Genomic DNA, 22,942 nt, shown 5'->3' with positions numbered 1-22,942 from the left:
GTTGTTTGGGGAGAAAGTGAAAGTTACATATACAGCGGTACCTCAGTTCTTGGAAGTCGAACGTTTGGGTTTTTGAACGCCGAAAATCCAGAAGGAACTGCTTCAGTTTTTCAATGCTTTTTGAAAGCCGAACATGCCATGCGGCTTCCGTTTTGAGTTTTCCGTGAGTAAATGCTTCTGGAAATGAATGTTTCGGTTTTTGAACGTTTCAGAAGTTGAACGGTCTTCCGGAACGAATTTCGTTTGAAAACTGAGGTACCACTGTATTGGTAAAATCTTATTATAGAGCATCTATATCATATCTGTGTGCAAAAGCAACCTAACAATAAGCTGAATGAGCATCTTTATGGAATATGCATATTATGTATACATATATCTCTAGACACACATACACTTGACATTTACCTATACATTTGTTATTTCTTGCCTCATAGCCTTCGGGGCAAGTCTCTCTAAAATTCCTTTTAGTCCTGGAGATGGGACCTCTGCTGTTCCTATACTCTGAGTAGGAGCTGTAGACATTGGATGAGTGCCTGACATATTGCTGAGGTCGGTAGTTGTCTCTCACGGGGGAGAACTGTGCATAGTTATGGCTATGGTAATAGCTGCCATAATCTGGCAACCTCTCCAATCCAGCGCAAGATTTGCCATCGCCTAATAAATGTTGTCCGGGGGGACAGATACACTTGAAGCTGCCGGGGCTGTTGGCACATTGATACGCACAAGGTCTAGGCACTTGTTCGCATTCATTTATGTCTGCTCATGGGACGCAACAAACCATGTAACGTGGGGAGGGAGGGAGACAACACAAAACATTAAAAAGCACATCAGTCTGCGGAACAATCTGAAATTACAAATGTGATCCTGACATCACAAAGCTCTCCCCGCCCCCCGCGCTACACACAGTGCATGCACTGGTCTTCCTGTTCACAAACATCATGTCATTAACTTGGCTGCCCAAACCTGCATACAGAAAGCTGCCCTTGACAAGCTTAGTAACACAAATGCTGTGTGACCTCTAAAAGGCAATAAATATTGAGTAAAATAGAGGCGTGGGTGAGCTTCTCATTGCTCTACCCTCCCCCCCCCGCAAAGACAAAGCTCCTAAGTGTGTCAGGTCCATTTCCTAAGGGGGGTTTCTGAACATGTTAAGATCTGCAAACATCTGTTCTGCAAGGAGAGTACTCTTTAACCTAAGACAGAGGCTTCAATCCTATGCACACAGGACTAGCCCCACTTACTTTTAGCATGCATGCACAGGGTGGCAGTGTAAATTTCTTCCCTTCCCTGCCATCTAAGAAATTGTAGGCTCTTGCAAACATCAACAAAGAAATAACAATGAAAAATAAGCGGAAAGGCGCAGAGAGGTCTAGCAAGCTGGTTTTAAGACAAGCAGCAGTTTAGTCAGTAACAGAACCTTGAAAGAAGCTAAAGGAACACAATTGCTACGTAATGGATATCATGCTAAAACGTTTGTTAGCGAATATCCCTTCTTTTAAAAACAAATGAAGCACATTCCGCAGCATTCTTAAAAACAGTTTGTTTGGAGATACAGGTTTGCTTTCTGTTATCGTAGCTGCTTTTTGTGCCACACAGGTAAATTTTATTTGGAAATGATACAGCACCAACAATGGCACGTTACCTAATTAGTGATGGCTCCTCAAGTTATTTTCAGCTAGCGATGTTACGAGAAATCAGATAGGAGCCCTCAAAATTCTAATCTCCCTGCTTGATTTGTAGGAGAATGAAAGGGAGCTGCCCAGGCCTGCTCACCACCCCCATGCGGCACTCAAGATAACCTTTATCAGGTAGGCAGAATTCACTTGCCCCTTAAATGAAAGAGGCAAGATGGACCCTCCTTCCGACTTGCTTCTTTCAAATGGAGATGCAGCCAGCAGGGTTTAAGCACAACTTCTCTCATCTCCAACCAATGCCACTACCTATCAGGAGCGATGAGAGTTGCAGTTTATTAGTCTGCTGCTTGTTAATATCTACCGTATTTTTTGCTCCATAAGACACACTTTTTTCCTCCTAAAAAGTAAGGGGAAATGTGTGTGCGTCTTATGGAGCGAATGCAGCGGGAGGCTCTGCTCTCTCTTTAAAGAGCTGCGCCGAGCATGTGTGCGGCTGTTGCTGGCTTTTCTGGGAGGTGGGAGAAGGGACTGACAGGCTGCCCTCCGTCCCTTCCCCACCTCCCAGAAAAGCCAGCAAGAGCAGCTCTCTCTTCAAAGAGCCGCTTCCCTCATCCCACTTTGCTTGCTCCCACCCGTCCCTCATCCCACTTTGCTGGGAAGCCAGCAGAGCAAGGTGCGCAGCTCTCGCTGAAGCCAGCAGAGCAAGAGGGACGGAAGGGGCTCCGTGTAAGGGCTCCCTTTCGTCCCTCATCCCGCTTTGCTGGGAAGCCAGCAGAACAAGAGCCGCTGAACAGCTATCGCTCTTGCTCTGGTGGCTTCAGCGAGAGCTGCGCAGAGGCTCTTGCTCTGCTGGCTTCTTGGCAAAGCAGGAGGAGGGACGGACGGGAGCAAGCAATGCGAGAGCTGCTTACACGGCTTCTGTCCCACTTTGCGCAGCTCTCACTTTGCTTGCCCATCCCTCCTCCCACCTCGCTGTAAAGCAAGCAAAGCACCTGTCCTGGTGTCTCCTCCTCCTCTTTTACAGCGAGGCGGGAGGAGGGATGGGCAACCAAAGTGAGAGCTGCACAAAGCGGGAGAGAAGCCATGTAAGCGGCTCTTGCTTTGCTTGCTTTAAAGCAATAAAAGCGAGAGCTGCTTACATGCTCTGCGCAGAATATTTTTTTTCTTGCTTTCCCTCTCTAAAAACTAGGTGCGTCTTATGGTCAGGTGCATCTTATGGAGCAAAAAATACGGTATTTTCAAACAACAATTCTTGTTTATAAAGTTAGGAGTTACAAATACCCTTTTCCTTGCTTACTTCCTGAAAATTTTCCCAGTAAACTTCATGCTTTGGGGCTGAACTTTGACTGCTCTATATACCTGAGGGAGCATCCTTACGCCACTGAGCTGATCATCTTTGCTTTTGTCTTCGTTTATCTTGGGGAAGTTAAACAACACCTCTCCTGAGTGAGCCTTCTTAAATTTTGCAATCCCTGCTCTGTGCCTTTTGGGAGAAGATGATTGACTTGGAGCCCAACCTGTGTGTAAAGGAGAGTGCTAGCCAATTTGCATCAGGATAAAAATGTTGGAAGGCCCTGACCAACAGCCTTCCGTGGTGCCTTGAAGTAACAAAGCCAGTGGGAAGACTAAAACAAGGAGCCCAAGGCCAAGTATAAGATGTGGCTGGGACCTGGAGGACTGAAGTTTATTTGGAGTCACAAAAGGGAGATAAAGGAACTGTGGCAAGGCAGAACAAGCTGTACTGCATCCCTGCTCCCTGCACATGTGATTTTGCTTGCTTGTTTTGACATTTACAACTGAATACATGACCGGGGGTGGGGGGCACTAATATACAAGGAAATTTTGTCATTATATGCAGAACAGCAGCTCAGATAGTTAGCCCACATACAAGCTACATTGTCTGGCACCAAGTACATGCAGTGCAGAGAACTAGCCACTTGTTAAGGAGCAAAATAAAGCAAGGAACCATGCAGAATTAAGCTTTGTCCCAAATTCATCTTGCAACATGCATGTCATATACAGTGGTACCTCGGGTTAAGTACTTAATTCGTTCCAGAGGTCTGTTCTTAACCTGAAACTGTTCTTAACCTGAAGCACCACTTTAGCTAATGGGGCCTCCTGCTGCTGCCGGAGGCAGCACGATTTCTGTTCTCATCCTGAAGCAAAGTTCTTAACCCGAGGTACTATTTCTGGATTAGCAGAGTCTGTAACCTGAAGCATATGTAACCTGAGGTACCACTGTAATGCATAGCCATGATACATGCAAGCTTAGTTTTACTTGGTGTGATTTAAATTATTTTAACAGTCACATTCCCTGGGAATTGTATGCATTTGTGCTTGAAATCAGCCGCTCATTATTTTTTTTTTCAGTAAGAAGTCTTTGAGGTCTAATTAGTCGTGGCTGAAGCCTGCTGATTTCAAGCAGTAGAGCATGTTAAACCCTTTTGTAGGTAGGCATAATGTTTATCCAACCCCTGCTTCTAACTTACCCATACAAGGTCTTCCAATGCCATGGGATCGGTACCCTCTCGGGCAGACACAGCGGTAGCTTCCTCGCGAGTTTTCACATATCTGGTTGTAGCGGCACTGATGTGTACCATCTCTGCATTCATCGATATCTGACAAGGAACACAAAATCTTTAAAAGTAACTGTACTTGTATACAAACACTTTATAGCAGATATTTATTATTCACATAGAGCTTAGCTACAAGGTTACCCAAAGTTGTCCCCCCACTGTATTTTATTTTGTTTGTTTTGTAATTCTTCCATTTTCATAGATGGATACTTTTCTGTCATAAGAGTGTGTTTTGCTATCCAGAATTCAGCCCCCTTCTGGGGTCTTGGATGTTAATACAGTGGTACCTTAGTTTTCAAACGCCTTGGTTCTCAAACGCCGAAAACCCGGAAGTGTGTGTTCTGGTTTCGTAACATTTTTCGGAAGCTGAGCAACTGATGTGGCTGTCGGCTATTGTTTCTGGTGCACCAATCAGAAGCTGTGCCTTGGTTTTTGAACATTTGACTTCCGGAATGGATTAAGTTTGGCGATTTTGTTTTTACTATTTATTTTGCATTTTTGTTTTTCAGGCTTTTTCGATTAATTTGTTTTTGTGACTGTGTGGAACCCAGTTCAGCTACTGATGGATTGATTGTGTGACTGCGGAAATGGATAAAAGCCCCTCATCCAAACAATGACTATCATCAGTGCAAGTAAGAAAATATTTTTATTTTTTTTAAAATCATCTACAATACTGTCTTATTTATTTTATAGTACAGTACATTGATCATTGCTTTCATTTTATGGATGAATGGTCTTGTTAGATAGTAAAATTCATGTCAAATTGCTGTTTTAAGGGTCATTTTTTAAAGTCTGGAACAGATTAATCCGTTTTGCATTACTTTCTATGGGAAAGCGCACCTTGGTTTTGGAACGCTTTGGTTTTGGAACGGACACCACTGTATATGGGAATTCAGGTATCCCCTTTTCATTCATTTTTATCATATCTTCCCTTATTCTTAAATGAAAATACACAGCACAATTTTTTCTGAGAAGGAATGAGGGAGATTTTTTTAAAAAACCCAATGAAGAGTAAAAGTATTCTACATGTGTGTGTGGGCCTTCTCGGTAGTGGCGCCCGCCCTGTGGAACGCGCTCCCATCAGATGTCAAAGCGATAAACAACTACCTGACATTCAGAAGACATCTTAAGGCAGCCCTGTTCAGGGAAGTTTTTAATGTGTGATATTTTAGTGTATTTTTGGTTTCTATGGAAGCCGCCCAGAGTGGCTGGGGAAACCCAGCCAGATGGGCGGGGTACAAATAATAAATAATTATTATTATTATTATTATTATTATTATTATTATTATGATGTTGTTGTTGTTGTTGTTGTTGTGCCAATTTCCGATTCATGTAGTTGTTCAAGAGTAGAACACATGCTTTTTGGGATATGATACCCATTGCGTAGTTCACAAGTGACATTCACAAACACAGTGGAAGGAGAGGGATGAGGTAGAAGCAGCTGGAGATCTGATTCTCTGCTACAGTCTGACAAGAATGCAGAAAAGAAACATACATACCTATACAACTTCCATTTTCTGCTTTGGTCATTCCATTTGGACACAGATCAATGCATTTATAGCCACCTCGTGTATTCTTGCAATGCTGGTCAAGTCTGCATACATTTTGTCTGCATTCATTCACATCTTTAAGAAGACAGAAAGTTCAGTAGCTAAACTGATAGCATTATGCTTTCACCTCTTGGGTGAAAATCCTTGTTTTACGTAACTTCTCCCTCTCCCATATACTTTTGTGAAGAAATCTTTATGTTGCTCAGAAGAAAACGGCTTACAATTTGCATGTGGCACCAAGGTCATATGATTTGACCTTTTCCTATTGCCAAGTGAAATAGATTTTAACAGAGACGTACAGCAAAAATTCACCCTGTCACATCTGACTTGGGCTGCATTTCTGGTTGTTGTAGAAACATGTTTTGCCTTAAGACAAGGGTGGAGAATTAGATCTGGCCAATGGGTCAAATTCTTACCTTCCCCATCTCCCGTTAGCCAACTGTGGCACGTGGGTGGGGCTGCTGCCTGTCAATCACCTGACATCACAATGACCTCAGGTGGCCCATTTTCCTTTGCCCACATGGTTTACATCAATCCATGTGGGCAGAAACAGAGGGTGTTGCAAGCACTGCTGATATGCTTTTGGCAGGGAGCCGATGTTTTATATAAACTTTCTTTTTTATATCTTATATTTGCAATTGTAGTGCTGCAACTGTCGTTAAGGCATGAGTTTGGCTTACAAAGCATTACCAAATAGGTAGATCTGACCAACAGTTAAATCTCAGCTACATAGAGAAGTGCTACTTGGTGCCTACTGATGGGGGAGGCAGACAATGACACACAAGGTAGAGCAGGACCTCTATGGGCAAGTAGTGAGCCCTTACCCTTGCAAAAAGAGCTGAGTAAGGGGGAAGGAGTCACAACCACTGCTGATCCTCCCCACAACCCAGGGCAAGGGCTGTGTATGGGCACTTCACTCGTGCCACAGGGGGAGTATCACTGGCAGCAGAGGGCAGCCCACAGGTCCTAGTCCTGGGCCAAAGGTGGCAGAGGAATTAAGCTGCCTAGTACCAAGAACCGCTAAGCAGGGAACTTTCAGTCTTTCTGTCTTACAAAGCATAGCAAAAAAGATCCTTTCAGTGGAATCTAGCCTTTGCAGCTGAAATTATCATGAGTAGAGAAGGAATTGAACTGCAAAGACACACTTCCAATGAGCCCAATCCCTATGTAGTGCCTAGAGCAGGGGTCCCCAAACTAAGGCCCGCGGGACTCGTTTATCTGGCCTGCGGTAACCCCCACCGCCCACTCTTACCGGTGCTGTGCGGCTGCCCACTTCCGGGTCGGAGGAGCACCAGAAATAGCTTGTGCGCATGCGTTATTTCCGGTGCACATCCGGGTTGGAGGACGCCTGCGCACAAGCTATTTCCGGTGCTCCTCCGACCTAGTAGTGCACCGGAAATAGTGTGTAGGCACACGCTCCCCGGCCCGCCATGCGATTGGCGATGGAGACACCAGCCCGAGGTGCGGTAAGCTTGCTGACCCCTGGCTTAGAGTGTTAGATTGGAAAAAAATTGGAGAACAGCCTCCAAAAGTGTCATGGGCTTTGAAGATGCTCAAACTCAGGATGAAGGGGAGAAACGTGCTAAGAGGAAGGCACGCTTGGTAAACCCTCACCATGATCAATTCCCACCCAGAAACCTACGTCCCCACTGTGGAAGGATGCATGGCTCCAGAATTGGCCTCCCCAGTCACTTACGGTCTCAGTGTTTAAACAGTGTTCATGGAAGAAAATCTTACTCTGTTTCGAGTGATCACCAAAGAAAAGAAGAGGATTAGGAGCGGGGAAATCCAAGTTTAGCTTGTGCTCAGCCCTGAAGTTCACTAGACCTTGGTTCATTCATTGTTCCTTATACTAGCAATAGGTTGGAGACTTTCAAGGCCTTAAGGTTTCTTCAGATATATCTGATTGACCATATGTTGCCCATTCTAGATTATATTTCAAAGCAAACCTACTCAAGACATTTCAAAGGCAAATTGTCATTAGATTTCCAGAGGGTTTTTTTATCAGCAGGACTTAATAGGCTTTGTCCAGCTCTCCAAGAGAACCTTTATAAACTACGTGTATAGGCCCCACTGTCCTGAAGTCTATTTCATACCTATGCATTTTCTGCCTTTTAGCTGATATCCTGGTTCACATCCACAGTGGAAGCTTCCAATGGTGTTGAAGCAGCGTTGATTACAAGGGTTCGACTCTTGGCACTCATTAACATCTGTTGAATAATATAGACATGATTAAACCTCTCTTACCCTGCAGACTTGTCAGAGGGCAAAGCCAGACATTTGTCACTAAACAGAGGCAGTGAGATGAGGGAATTTCTTAACTCTTCACATGACTATTGTTTCTGTACAATAGGTTTCTGTACAGCTTGGGGAGGCGAAGCCAGGCTGAGCTGCTGGGGATCGTGTAGCATCAGGTGGCTGCGTGTGACCCCGCAAATAACACCCCCTGGTCATTGTCAAATAGTGGAGCTGAGCAATATCATTCATCTGGAGTCTGGCTGATCATTTTGTGGTCTTAACAAACTATACTGGAAGCAGCAGATAATGAGATTAATGGTTAACAGTTTGAGTTCATTAGGTGAAACATCAGTGACATTTCATGCAGTTCCACTAGTTGCAAAACCCAGGGGTTGCTAGCCTTTTGCGTGGCAATTCCCGCCTCCCCCCAATTGGAATAAATAAAGACACAGGACATCAGATGGATCATTGTTTAAGGTTAATGGGCAAAAATTGGCCACAACTTTATTGGTTACAGGTAAGAGCAGTATTGGCTTTAGGCATTGGTCCTATCAGACTATCCGGCTTCAGCCTGTTAGCATGAAGACTGGAAAGGGTTAACACCAGCAGGGGGAGCCCTGGGATGCACATCACTAGGAACTCCCCCAGGGGTCACCACTCGGGGGCGTGCTTTAGGCCCTGGCCTCCATAGGTTTCAGACAAGGCAACACCCCCCAGAATCCTTTACCGGATTACCCTTAAATATTTGCGGGAGGTGATGGCGCCCCCCCAACATATCTACATAATAATACCCCTACCAATGCCTAACCGCCATAACCAAGAGATGTTGTGACGATTTGCTACGAGGTAGGCGAAAAACCAAATGGCCAGTGCCAATTCGCCAAGTGGAAAACATTCCTACCAGGCCCCTTAACAGCGACCAACCAAAGTCCATAGCAATGTCAGAAGGAAAACCTAAAGGGGTGGGAAATTGAATCTGCAGCACGGACGAAAATGGGGAGATCCCGGGGCCGCGCCAGCCTTAAATGACCCAGATCTAACTCAGGCTGCCGGTTAGCTATCATTGCTCTAAACCATGCAAAATACTAGCATGAAATGGAAAGTAACATCAAATGACCTGTGTTTACACAGATCTGAGCGAAAGAGCACTAATGAAAAACGTCTTGCCTGTTGAGTATTCTGGAAACTGCAGAGAGATTATCAGATAATCACAAAATGTGAAGGCAAAATTTCAAAGAACATTTTAATCAAATCCTTACTGCGTTCAAGGATCCATCCTGCCCTTATTTAAAAAATGTTATTTAACGGAGTCTCATGTGATTCAATAATAATTGTTGGCAGATGAGACGACACTATCTCCATACCTTGGCAATTTAGTCCATCTGATGTTCTTCTGAAGCCGATCCCACACCGAACCACACAGTGGTAAGAGCCAATAATGTTTTCACAGTCCTGGCCAGCATGGCAAGAATGCCTTCCTAAGGCACACTCGTCAATATCTGCAATAAAGGCAAGCCATATGTGCACTCATACTTCAATCCATCATGGAAGAAACAGTGTCTATTTTATCATGAGAATATTACCCTGGTTAGTATCTTAGGGCCTGATCTGAACGCATATATAGTGGTAGGTCCGGTTGCGGACGGGATCCATTCCAGAGGTCTGGCTGGATCCTGAGGTTTCCGCAACCTGAGGACCACTTCTGTGCATGTGTGCGTGGTGGTAGACCACTTCTGCACATGCGCATAAGAGGTTTACTGCTTCTGCGCATGCGTGCGCAGCAAAACCCGGTAAAATACTTGCGGGTTTGCTGCTTTTGCATCCCAAAGTTTACGTAACCAGAGGGTTACATAACCGGAGGTACTGGTCAGTATCTGAATAGGACATCAGCTTTAGTATCATCAAAGAAGAAATGGGATGTAAATACAAAGAATAAAAGATAAAATAATATTCGTCTCTCATGTATTCTAAATATTGTCATAAAAACACAGTGTGGCCAGTGCATGGCATCTAAAAGCAAACCTTACCTTGGCACGCTCTTCCATCTGCTGATATGGTTAGGCCTTTGGGACACGAGCAATAATAGGTTCCTATAGCGTTGTGGCAAGTGTGGGAACATGGATTTCGAACTGTACACTCATCTTCATCTAATGATAAAAGCAAAACCGCATAAAACTAGGGTGCCGTTTGCACGGTATAGTTCAGAAACAGGAATATAGACTGGCAACAGGAAGTCTATAGGGTCTAAGTAGGCTTCTGGGATTCATTACCGTTATCTTTAACAACAAAAATGAGGAAGAGAAGGACCCAGCCCCCTTCCCACATTGTTAATCCTGCTCAAACTGCATCAGCAATTGGAACATTCTAAAAATACTAAAGGGTTAGGAACAAGGAGAAGCAAAACGAAAATTCAAACGTGTTAAAAGATCAAGAATGGAAGCCTGCACCCCCAAATTCAGTTTCAGTTCTAACCCACTCTTAACATATCCTGTATGAATATATGTCAATATGTTTCCATTGGGCAAAGTCAGATTTTCCCGCCCCAGATAAGGGCAGGGATGGGTAATACCCAACTTGAGCTTCACAAACCAATACATGAACTGAAACACAGCCACTCTTTGAAATTCGCAGTTCTCTGAATTCTTGCCTTGACACTCTTGCCTTGACAAAGGTGCATGTATTAGGGAAAGTGTACTTAAAAAGGCATACAGTGGTACCTCGAGTTAAGTACTTAATTCGTTCCTGAGGTCCGTTCTTAACCTGAAACTGTTCTTAACCTGAAGCACCACTTTAGCTAATGGGGCCTCCCGCTGCCGCCGCGCCGTTGGAGCACGATTTCTGTTCTCATCTTGAAGCAAAGTTCTTAACCTGAAGCACTATTTCTGGGTTAGTGGAGTCTGTAACCTGAAGCGTATGTAACCTGAAGCGTATGTAACCTGAGGTACCACTGTATTATTAGTGAAAATAACATACAAATGCATTAGGAAAAGCTGCTTGACAAAATGTGCATATTAGTCAGAGCAACAAACAAAAATATATGAGAAATTCTCGCTAAAAAGCCAACAAATTCTCACAAAGGTTTTTTTTTAAAAAAAACAACAACCCACAAATTGCTGCAGAAAGGAACTCACTATTAAGATTGGAAAAATGAGAAACCTAAATAGACAAGTTCACCCATCCCTGTTTGAGAATAACAGTTTCTGAATCAGCAACATGTTCAGCAACTTTAGCTCTAATTTATCTAAAGTGAAGTCTGTGCTTCAAAGGGGCTTGGCAGGCAAGAGGGCTGCAAAGCAAGGAGCCAAGGCAGCGATCGGAGTGTTCTATATTCAGTCACATTATTAGCCATATTCTTACCTGTACAATATGGCCCAGCAGAATCTAAGCCAAACCCATTAGGACATTGGTTGCTTTGGTCTCCTGTGGATGAAGGAAGCAAAAGGATTACAGACTGACAACAACAACAACAACAACAACAAAACTAAGGACATCAGATTTTTCTTTTCCAAAGTTCTTCAAAAGTTCACTAGGTACTTTGGTTGGAAAAGTTTTCTGTTTACTGTAATTTTGTTTATTTAATTGATAGGTCTATAAATGATGTAAGTAGATGAATATTCAAAACTGAATCAACGTTTATGCAGAAATGTACTGCCCTCAATAAGATTATGTTGCTTTTATGTACAACAATGGGGGAAAAATCCATCTAAAATAAAAAATTGCATTCAAGATGACAGCAAGGAAAGAACCAAAGTAAATATCCTTCCTTTCTAAAGCATAATCCACTTCAGGAAAGGCAAATCATCTCAGATTCATTTACAGTGGTACCTCAGTTTATGAACTTAATCCGTTCCTGAAGTCCATTCTTAAACCAAATCCGTTCTTAAACTGAGACGCACTTTCCCTAATGAGGCCTCCCGCCACTGGTGCCCTTCCACCGTTCGGCTTCCGTTCAAAGACCAAGGTAAAGTTCGCAAACCGGGACACTACTTCCGGTTTTGCGGAGTTCATAAACCGAATAGTTCGTAAACAGGACTGTTCTTAAACCAAGGTACCACTGTATTTGTATCTAGTCACCAGACCATCAAAATAACTGTGTGTGTGTCTGTAGGCAAGACTAATAAAAGTTAACAGACCCAAATGAAACTACATAAACAAAGCTAAAATGCCATATTTTCCTGGCAACTCGCAAGTCCCCTTTAAAAAGGTGTCCCTGGTTTAACAAATATTAAAAATGAATTCATACCCATCTGAATTTATATAAAAACTTTAAATTATGAATTACCCTGATAAAATGCAGCATTCTCTCTGAAGAATTTCCTGTCTCATCAGTTATTGCAGACAGTAATTGTGCACGCTTCACAGTTGCATTTTCATCTTGTTCACCCAGTAGATAAATTACAGACTCTTGATTAGACCTCTACCTATTTCTCCCTAAATTTGTCCCAAGTATTGTTCTATCAGTGCATTATGCAAGGCATTATATATAATAGTATGTACAAGGTCTGCTACCCAATTTAGACTACTTAGAATATGGCATGTTTTTACCATATTCCTTCTAAAACATTTAACAGCATCAGATTTAACTGGCCTTCGATAAAGGCCATCCTTTAATTAAAAGGCATCTCATTCCTACCAAACCCTGCGCGTACCATTCCCCGCAACAATACCTTTTGTAATGGAAGCACGGATTTTAAAAGTTAGAGCTTCTTCGAGTGCATTGTATTCTGTTTCAACAGAGGCGGCCTGGAGGGTTTCCACCAGGAAGGGCATTCTTCCGCGATTCGGGTCGTAGGTAATGGTATGGTTCCAAGTGTATGGTACACTAACTCCATCTATGGTGAAGAGTCGTGTAGAGTAAGCATACAGCTGACCAGGGCCTGTCTGAATATAATCTTCTGTATAATCCTGAAACGAACACCACACAACTCCAGATTAAGGAGACATTAAGGAGACACTTTGCCATTCTCCATGGCCATAGCGGACATGCAGGGATGGACGCAATCATCCACAGATTTGAAAAATGCTAGATTGCTATAATGGAAGCACATTTCCCTTCCATTCCTCCAGCTTGAGAGTGGAACCCAGAGTGGGGAAAAAACAGATGGAACAAATATCAAAACTGGAGAGGGACTTGTTGGAATGTAATGTAAAAGTGCTGTCTAAAATGTATAAGATATTATTGGAATGAGAGACAAAGGATGAGGAAGTAAAATCCTCAATGATACATTGGGCAAAAGATATTGGTCATAATATAGACATGGAAGCATGGGAACGATTGTGGGTAGGGATATAAAATTCACAGCTTGCTATGGTTTAAGAGAAAATTATATGAAAATGATATATCAATGGTATCTAACACTGAGTAAACCGTCAAAAATGTATAAATCTAAATCAAGTAAGTGTTGGAAATGCAAAGAGAACGAAGGTTCTTTTAGTCATATGTGGTGGTCTTGTAGTAGTTAAGGCTTACTGGGAAATGATATATAATGAAATTAAAAGGATGATTAAAATAACGTTCGTAAAAAACCCAGAAGCTTTTCTCTTGGGAATTATAGGACAGAACTTCCTAAACTGTATAGAAACTTATTCACGTATGCGACTACAGCAGCAAGAATGTTAGTTGCCAAAAAATGGAAAGAAGCAGAAGTCCCATCAAAGGAAGAGTGGATACAAAAACTGGTGGAATATGCAGAAATGGCAAAATTTACTGGAAGAATAGGAAATCAATATAACAAACTTTTAATAAAAGAATGGAAATGGTTTAGTGAATATTTACAAATAAATTGTAAACAGTTAGAACATTGGCAGGATTATTGTAATGACCTGCAGTTTCATAAGAGTATATATTTAAAGTAGATGAATAAATGAGCAAATTAAGTTAATTTGGATATGCAGAAGATACTAAAAATAAATTTAAGGAACCGCAGAAAGAGGGGGGAGGAAGTCAAGTTTTGAAATGTCAAAATGATTGTAAAATCAGTGAAATGTATAAAACTGAAGTGTTTGTGTGTGTGTGTGAGAGAGAGAGAGAGAGAGAGAGAGAGAGAGAAAAGAAAATATGTGGACTACAATAAGGAACTGAAATATTTTATTTTTTGAGCTGTCACTTAGTGCTCATGTCATCAGCACTGGAGGATAAGACTGCTAAGAGCTGGTCATGTGTGTCCCATGCAGGAGAAGGCATTAACACATCCGTGGATGGATGCCTATCCAAAGCAAAAATAAAACTAACAATATAGTGCAAAATAGTAATCAAAAGAACTTCTGGGGACAATGAGCGGATGATCAAACAGTATACTTTGCCTACAGCCACAGGATGATATGAGGATGATAGTGGTGTCAACTGACACACTAACGTTTGTGATGGCTGAGTGTACTGGGGAAACCTATAGACAGATAGTTTCAGTAGTGTATAGAGATGGTTTACCTTTACATTAACATCAGGTGATGATTGTAACTGCAGCATGTGGCCACTGATGACAACATCCAAGAGTAAAGATCCATCTGAGTCCAAGCCACGGGCAACATGAGTCATTCGTAAGATTTCCCCTGTGAATTTTAGTAATAGTTCAAATGTGTGAACACGGGGGGGGGGGGGCGCTTGCCCCCATAAGAAATCCCAAGTCAAAAATTAATTAACAAAGAACCATTTAAATTTGCATTAACTATCTTAAAGCCAACTTTAAAGGGGACCGTTGACAGTGATCATTAGAAGACTTGTAAGGCATATTTTTTAAACCTATTTATCATTCGGTACTCACACCTTTAAAGGCCAAATATATGGTTCTCAAAGTAAGAGACAGACAGAAACGTCTTCCTGCAGCTCCTTCAGTTTGAACCAGGAGGCCAAAATACCGAAAACCCAACTATGGCAAATTGTTCTAAACAGAAGCTTTGGAAGTTATGCAAAATAGAAAGCTGTTGTCCCATTTTTAACTAACCGGTAGCAAATTCCACTTGTGTCTCTCTCTTGAAAACTGCATTGGTGAGTGAAAAGCCATTCACTGCTCCTCCATTTTCTTTGGCTGTTGTCCAATAAATGGGACTCAGAATAGAAACTAGCGCTCTCATTGCTGGACCTTTAGAGGGGGGGAAAGCATTGTCATATGTACAGCAACATTTGTGGGTTGGTTTCTTTGCATTCTGTATTACTTACAATGTCACCTGACCATTTAATAAATTCTCTCTTTTGTTACTGATTGCATTAAATATTTTATGAAAATAGCAGAGCAAATAAGCATATACAATGGTACCTCTACTTACGAACACGATCCATTTTGGGGTGCCGTTTGCACCCTGAAAAGTCCGTAAATAGAGCGTTGCTGCTGCGCGGGCGCAAAGTGCGACAAAGCGTTTCTGTGCATGTGCGAAGCGCACAGATCGCTTCTGCATGTGCGGCAAAACCCAGAAGTATACACTTCCGGGTTTGCCGCATTCGCAACCCAAAAATCCACAACATGAAGCGAATGCAACCAGAGGTATGACTGTATTGGAGTCTGCAAAGAGTTTGACAGTAAAAGCACAGCACCCTAAATCTGCTTGCCAGCTCTAAAAGACCTAGCAAGGCACTCCTGCTAGCCACAATTCTCTTTGAAATGGTGTGCAAGCTCATAGGTTCATTGCTCTCCTCTCTGGAGTAAGTTACATGCCTCCTCATTCATATGGTACTTTCCCCATGGCATGTACAGAGACAGAAGAGGCTTGTAAGGCTATGTCAAAGGAAAAGTTGAACGAAATATGTGACGTTCAGAGGTAGCAAAGCAAAACAAACAAGCAAGCAAACAAGCACCCCAATGTTGTCTGTTAGCCATGAAGAGCATGGGTCAGCCGGTATTTCAACAGAATAAAAACTGTGTTAAGTCTGATAAACCTAAGGAACATTTCTTAAGTATTAAAGAAACAGATGTACATACCGAGACTCCGTGGGATATTCGTAATCTTGGCTTGTATTCGTCTAGTGTCCAGATCTGGGCTGTCGATTATAGTGGCATTCAGGAAAGCGATTCCAAACTCAACATCATTAATATTTCCAATGACGCTTCCTCTAGCCCGTGGAGGTCCACCTATTGCCAAAGAAGTCAAAAGTTGGGGGGAGAGGAGGAACGGCCATCTGTAACATCTATTACTTTGTAATGTTTCGAAAAATCAAGTCAAATGTGAGTATTGCTATCCAAGTGCTGATGTTGAGCCACACTGCCCCCTCTGTTTTGGGGAAAAAAAATATGAAGACATAAAATGGAACAGCACAACTAAATAATGACGTTAGTAGACATCTACCAGGCTACATATCCCCAGAGGAAAAGTCAGGGGCTTTTCATGAGACATCGAGTCCTCAGAGGAAAAGGCAACTGTTGTTTAGCACTGCATGGCAATGGTAACACAACAAAGTATGGCAGGAAAGGAAACAGAATAAACTGCAGGAATTCAGGCAGGCTCTGCAAAATTATTTGGTTAGGACTTGGGCCAGAACACCAAAGTATATTAATCTTACTGACATGTAAAACTTCTCTGTGTTCTGGTGCCACATTTTAAGGAAACAACAACTGAAAATATATATATATATATATATACAAAGTGCTGCTAATAAGAGAGACACCTGTGTTTGTAAAAGTTTGTTTTTCAAAACATTTCTACCCCTTTTCTACATGTGTGTGCACTTTCAGGAAGGGAAACAAGACAAGTACTCGTAACTTCCCTCGGATTACGCAGCATTCTGAGCAACCGTCCAACTTTTTTAGGTTCCTTTCAGTGAAGCAGTAATAAGAAACGGTTGGATTCCGTGGCAAATATTGGTCTGGTAGTTTGAGCAGACAATTTTCAAATTGTTCCCCGAGTCTATCTGAACATATATTAAGTCAGAACGTTGGTTCATTAGGCCCAGTCACAGGTGGCAACTCTCCAAGTTGTGAGCTAAGAGAAGCAACTAACTGAATGCTTCCAATATTCCACTACTTCTCTCCCCCCCCCCCCAAAAAAGGGGTGAAGATCAGGAATAAAAGTTCAAATGCTTGTAATACCAGGAGGTGCTATATCAGCACAGGCAGTCAGCTGGACTACTGCTGAAATGCCCTCAATGTTACTGAGAATTTTTTGTGGGGGGAATTCAAGCTCTTCTAGGATCCCTTCCAGACACCTGTTTATTGCACATTAAATGATGCTTTGAGCTCATTGGGGTGGTCACACGAGAACCTGCTTTCAGCACTGTTTGTGCCTGAAAGTGTTTTGGGGTGGTCACATTGTTTCATTTCCAACCTGTAACTTCCTGCTGAAATCCCCTATCTTTTCATACCACAAATTTCAAAAGTTCTGGGTTGTTTTCATTCTGTTATTGCTGTGCCAACCCTGGGCAGCAAGAATGTGGCAGCACTGGGGAAGCATGGTGGAACAAACTAAAGCAGAATAAATTCCCCCACCCAATGCACTATTATTATGTCAAAGAACATATGCAACATAAGACACAGGAGAATGTTGAACAAATTTCTAACACAGGGCCAAATTAAATTTGTTTCAATGGGGCTGGACAAGGGAGTGATAAAACTGGGACATAGCAGGCACGGAGGTAGAACTTAATCTTTTCCTCCCTCACTGTGATCCAAAGGAGAATCCCTCCCTTTGAAGGCAACCCTCCATTTGTTCCCGTGAGGATACCTCCTAGTTCAAAATCTGGTTTCAGGGGAATCTCCTGGGTCACTGCTGTGATTCCTCAACATGATCAGCAACTCCTGCTCACTGACAGTATCGTCATTTCAAACAAACAAACAAACAAACAAACAAACAAACAAACAAACGTGCCCATTAAATGCAAACTCATTTAACATCATGTTCAGTTTGGCCCTCAGCCTAGAACAAAAAGTGATGTAGAACCTTTTTGGAAGTTTCATTTCTTGTGTACTGGGATTCTGAAAACACTTTTGTTCAGGCAGAAAATAAAGTGCCCAAGGTCCAGAATGTTACTTTTTTTGTTTGTTTGTTTGTTTCTCGGCATCTGAGACACACTCTTGAGTCTGCCTACTTACCTGGACAAGCTTGAACATTACACCTGGAAATCTGAGAGTCGTCTCCGGGACAAGGTCGCCCACTGTTAGATGGGGATGGATTATTGCACAGCCGTGATCGGGTCTGCTCTCCTCCTCCGCAAGAAGCAGAACACGCACTCCAGGGCTGCCATGGGCCCCAGTTTCCATCCACTGTAAACCAATGCAGAAGACAAGAATTAATATTGTTTCGGTAAAGCTTCTTGTGTGTGCGCAAACTTTATGTGCTAACTCAAACGCAAGCAACCATAGGATAAAACGGGAGTGCTGCTTGCAACAGGAGTCCAGGGAAGAGGGTAGGAAGGGGGAAGAGGTTGAGAAATGGGGTGAATGGTACAACAGCTACACACAAACCAGGGAAGAATCATAGAAACTAGTCACAGACCATTCCCTCCCACCCAAAAAGGTACTCTTTAAAGGTACATTAAAGTTGTTGCATACATAAATAACCTTTTTTGACACATGGGAATTTCAGTCTGAATTATCCCCAGCAGAAAGGACTCTGGGGTTTTCTTTTTGGAAAGTACTTTTAAACATTTTTTTTCAATTCATTACGCGTCATTTCCCAGTACTTTTTACCCTTTTACATGTCCACCACATCTGAAAGAACATTCCCTTCACCTCTTTGCATCTCCAGCACTTATCTAATTCAGTCCTATACGCCTTAGCAAGCCTTTCTTCTCAGTATCTTCGGAGTATTTTTAAAAACAACAGCATAGGAATAATGCATTCTTCGTTACTTCAGCATTTTCACAGAATCAAAAGTCGGAAGGGTCCCTGAAGATTCTCTAGATCAAACCTAATTAAATCTCGGCGTTATCAGCACCACACTCTAACCAAGTGAGCTATTGAAATCGGGATTGCTGCTTTGCATATGTATGTACCATATTTTTCTCTGTATAACACGGGGGGGGGGGTTGCCCACAGTTGCTGAGCTTTTTTTCGGGGGGGGGGAGGATTACCCAGACTTGTTCAGCTTTTCGGGGGGGCAGGTTGCCAAAAATCACTCACCTGCAGGACCACCACAGCCAGTCACACGCACATTGACGAAGCGACCAATCGTCTGCATGCTCTCAGAAAGCAAGGGCCAATCACCCGCCAAATTGCCACAGCAGCCAATTGCCAGTGGACCTTGACGCACCCACCAATCACCAGCAAAAAACGCCGCTGACAATCACCGGCTCGCGGCAGCCACCAATCACCCATCCAACCTTTCCACTATTCGTGTATAAGACAACCCCACATTTTTAGCATAATTCCTTAATGAAATAACCTTGTCTTATAAACAAAAAAACGTGTCCAGAGGAGGGCAACCAAAATGGTCAAAGGCCTTGAAACGATGCCTTATGAGGAACGGCTAAGGGAGCTGGGCATGTTTAGCCTGGAGAAGAGGAGGTTAAGGGGTGATATGATAGCCGTGTTCAAATATAGAAAAGGATGTCACATAGAGGAGGGAGAAAAGTTGTTTTCTGCTGCTCCAGAGAAGCGGACACGGAGCAATGGATCCAAACTACAAGAAAAAAGATTCCACCTAAACATTAGGAAGAACTTCCTGACAGTAAGAGCTGTTCGACAGTGGAATTTGCTGCCAAGGAGTGTGGTGGAGTCTCCTTCTTTGGAGGTCTTTAAGCAGAGGCTTGACAACCATATGTCAGGAGTGCTCTGATGGTGTTTCCTGCTTGGTAGGGGGTTGGACTCGATGGCCCTTGTGGTCTCTTCCAACTCTATGATTCTATGGTAATAACCATGTACATGCTAAGGTAACTCACCAGGACAAAGCTCTATATTACACCTCTGTATCTGGGTATCAGCACCGGCGCAGGCTCTTCCCCCGTTGAGCGGACGAGGGTTGTCGCAAGTCCGGTACCTTCTCAACTGGCCACTGTTACACGTTCGGCTGCAAGTGCCCCAGTTGCTCCAAGGGCCCCAGTTACCATGCACTGCAGAAACAAAACATTTTTGAAACAGCAATACTGAAAGCCATCGTGCGGTCCAAAATAATACGCTGGGGAAACGTTTATGTGTTTCTAAAATTTACACCGCCTCTAGAATAGTGGAGAAGAGCTCTTTCAGGAGCCCCCTTGCATCAAACGCTGGGAGATTTATGCTTTCATTTATTCTGCATGTGGCCCACCTTTCATCCCTTGTGTATTGTGATCTGGCTGCTGCCACCAACTCTATGTATGCTTTGCGTGTCTAGCTGTATCACTATTTGCCTCCTCTCAATCTGGGGATATTGTAACATGCCTTCAGGAGCCCTGATAATGCATGTCTGCTCATTACAGGGAGGCTTGTAAGCATGTTCATCTGAACATGTTTAGAATCCCCCCCCCCTTTAGATCTTCCCACTCAATGCAGGAAAGTCCAGGATTGAGTGGGTGTGTACAGGAGCATGGGGGCAGGGCTGGTGCAAGCCAATCACATGCTCCCTATACAAATTGGGATATCCTACTAAGGTACACCTGAACAGGCCTACAGCGTGGATATATTGCACTGTTGAGAAATGGACAGAGTTCCGTGAACTGATAGCAACTACAGCAACCTGGGTTCTGGGAAGCAAATGCTTTTATCAACTAGCTTCTTGCTCCTGACAGCTGCATAAAGCCTTTCTTCCAATGCTCCACCCCGATCTTTAAAATGCATCATATAATCCAGCTCTCAAGTAAATTTAATTGAAGCGATGGAAAACCATTTCAGTTATATTTTCCTGGTGGGTTAAAGTACTGGATGTAGGCAGTGGAGACTTTGGTGAGAAACAAGGTAAGGGACCCCTGGACGGTTCAGTCCAGTCAAAGGCGGCTATGGGGTTGTGGCACTCATCTCGCTTTCAGGCCGAGGGAGCCAGCATTTGTCCACAGATAGCTTTCCGGGTCATGCAGTCAGCATGACTAAACCGTTTCTGGTGCAACGGGACACTGTGACGGAAACTAGAGCGCACGGAAACGCCGATAACCTTCCCACCAGAGCGGTACCTATTTATCTACTTGCACTGGTGTGCTTTCGAACTGCTAGGTTGGCAGGAACTGGGACAGAGCAATGGGAGCTCACCCCGTCACAGATTGGCAAGCCCAAGAGGCTCAGTGGTTTAGATCACAGAGCCACCCACGCAACGTAAGTAGGGTAACTGGCCAAGGGACAAGCAATACATGATGTTAAATGCATCTTTGGACTTAATAGAGGGGGCCTGATCATTGCAAGGTGGGTGCGATAATTAATGGGATCACAGCAGGCATGGAGGTGGAATTTTCCTTCCCTACCCTGCTGCAAAGGAAAACCCTCCTCTGAAGCTGGAATTTGAAACCTCACGGAGGCCAGTAGGAAAGTACTTCCCAGCGTATCAAGTGCAACAGAGCTTGCATATAAATGCAGACTTGCCATGGACAAATTCAGTGATATTTGCAATCCATTCTTACAAATACTGTAATAGGTTAAGATCTGCTGAAGTACAATAACAACCTTGTAAAATATACAGTTTTGGGTCCCCCCCCCTTCTACACAAGTTCTGCACAACCGAACACCGTGACGGAAATGCCGTTTACCTTCCTGCCGCAACGATACCTTTTAATCTACTTGCACTGGTGTGTTTTTGAACTGCTAGGTTGGCAGGAGCTGGGACAGAACAATGGGAGCTCACCCCGTCGTGGGATTCGAACTGCCGACCTTCTGATTGGCAAGCCCAAGAGCCACCCGTGTCTCCCCACAGGAAAGCATTATAGCTATCAAGAACTATAACTTGCTCTGGCCTCTGTAGGAGAAAAGCTCTCTCTGGTAACCCCAAGTTCCAATCCCAAAAGGCACTTACTGGGACAAGGGTCACTATTGCAAAAATCAACCTGCATGTCATTTCCTTCACACTTGTGTCCGCCGTACTGTGGGGGTGGGTCTGAGCAGTCTCTGGTTCTTTGTCGAGTACCACCTCCACAAGACATGGTGCAAGCACTCCAGCTGGACCAGGAAGCCCACTTTCCATTCACTGGTTTGAAGAAGAAAAAGTTCTATTATTTTTTTAAGCACACTTTCAAACACAGCACTGAAATACGAGTTCTGGATCCAATCCAAACAACACAGGCATGCAAGAATGATGTGAGCCAGAGCAGAATCTCAATGTGAAAGAGAAAAATCCAAGCTACAGGTGGCAGGAATGTGGTTTGCAGGTTCACCTGTAAAGCAGGTATTTGTGTGTGCATGCATATGTCTTTAACAGGGAAAGGAGGGCCGGGGAAAGGAGAGCGGAACCCTTCCCTATTGTGTGTAGAGGTCCCCGAGCCACCCCCTAAATAAATCACAATTCACACAGAATTTTTGTTTACGGTTTTTGGCATAATTTTGGCCACAACTTTATTAACATACATGGATGTGAGTGGTTGCTTAGGCATTGGTTAGGACTATCTGTCCCCCCGCCTGGAGACAGAACTGACTTCCAGATTCCAGCGAAAGCCAGTAAGGGAAAACAATATTGCGGAGAAATGGAGCTGAGCCACAGGCCCTCACCTCTCCCCGCATGCTCCCAGGGTGTGCACGGCCCTAGCCCCTTGCCGGGGATAGGGACAAATGTATAGCAAACCCCTGGATTCCTTTAACAGAATTCCCTTGCAGCAGCAGCAGCAGCATTGGAGGGGCAGGCACTGCCAACCACATCCCTTCCACCAACCAAAAATTAACCAATGCCTAACCACAACCTTACAAGTTGTGACGATTTGCTACGCAGTAGGCAAAACCCAAATGGCATCAGCCAATCAGCCGAATGGACGAAATTCCTACCAGGCCCCTGCCCCAACGGCAGACGATGCATAGCAATGTCAAACGCATCAGCCCTAAATTAGGGAGGGTGGGCGGGCGATCCGATGCACGCAGCAAAAGAGACTGGAAAAAGCTGCGTGCCAAGAACATATAACCTTTGGGCCAACCCT

The 22,942-nt window shown here is 43.5% G+C and overlaps 1 protein-coding gene across 4 annotated transcripts in view; it reads right to left on the bottom strand.

Moving 5' to 3' along the window:
• The window catches only part of HMCN1 (hemicentin 1), a 293,517-nt gene that overhangs the window by 5,763 nt on the left and 264,812 nt on the right, over positions 1-22,942 (bottom strand). For 2 of the 4 annotated variants that reach the window (XM_081011980.1, XM_081011982.1), the window contains 14 exons: positions 21,835-22,005; positions 19,802-19,972; positions 18,015-18,185; positions 15,912-16,061; positions 14,940-15,077; positions 14,426-14,547; positions 12,666-12,903; positions 11,356-11,418; positions 10,026-10,145; positions 9,363-9,497; positions 7,857-7,970; positions 5,710-5,835; positions 4,124-4,252; positions 406-756 (listed from right to left, as the gene is read on the bottom strand). In XM_081011980.1, coding sequence (XP_080868106.1) covers positions 406-756; positions 4,124-4,252; positions 5,710-5,835; positions 7,857-7,970; positions 9,363-9,497; positions 10,026-10,145; positions 11,356-11,418; positions 12,666-12,903; positions 14,426-14,547; positions 14,940-15,077; positions 15,912-16,061; positions 18,015-18,185; positions 19,802-19,972; positions 21,835-22,005 — 2,199 coding nt within the window. Of the gene's footprint in view, positions 1-405; positions 757-4,123; positions 4,253-5,709; positions 5,836-7,856; positions 7,971-9,362; positions 9,498-10,025; positions 10,146-11,355; positions 11,419-12,665; positions 12,904-14,425; positions 14,548-14,939; positions 15,078-15,911; positions 16,062-18,014; positions 18,186-19,801; positions 19,973-21,834; positions 22,006-22,942 lie in introns of those variants that run through there. The other 2 variants (XM_081011981.1, XR_013988112.1) reach the window with 2 other exon arrangements.

Source organism: Podarcis pityusensis, assembly GCF_964106645.2.
Source record: "Podarcis pityusensis genome assembly, chromosome: 6".
Lineage (NCBI taxonomy): Eukaryota > Metazoa > Chordata > Lepidosauria > Squamata > Lacertidae > Podarcis > Podarcis pityusensis.
The sequence above is the reverse complement of the archived record's forward strand: the minus strand, read 5'-3'. Positions and strand labels throughout refer to the sequence as shown.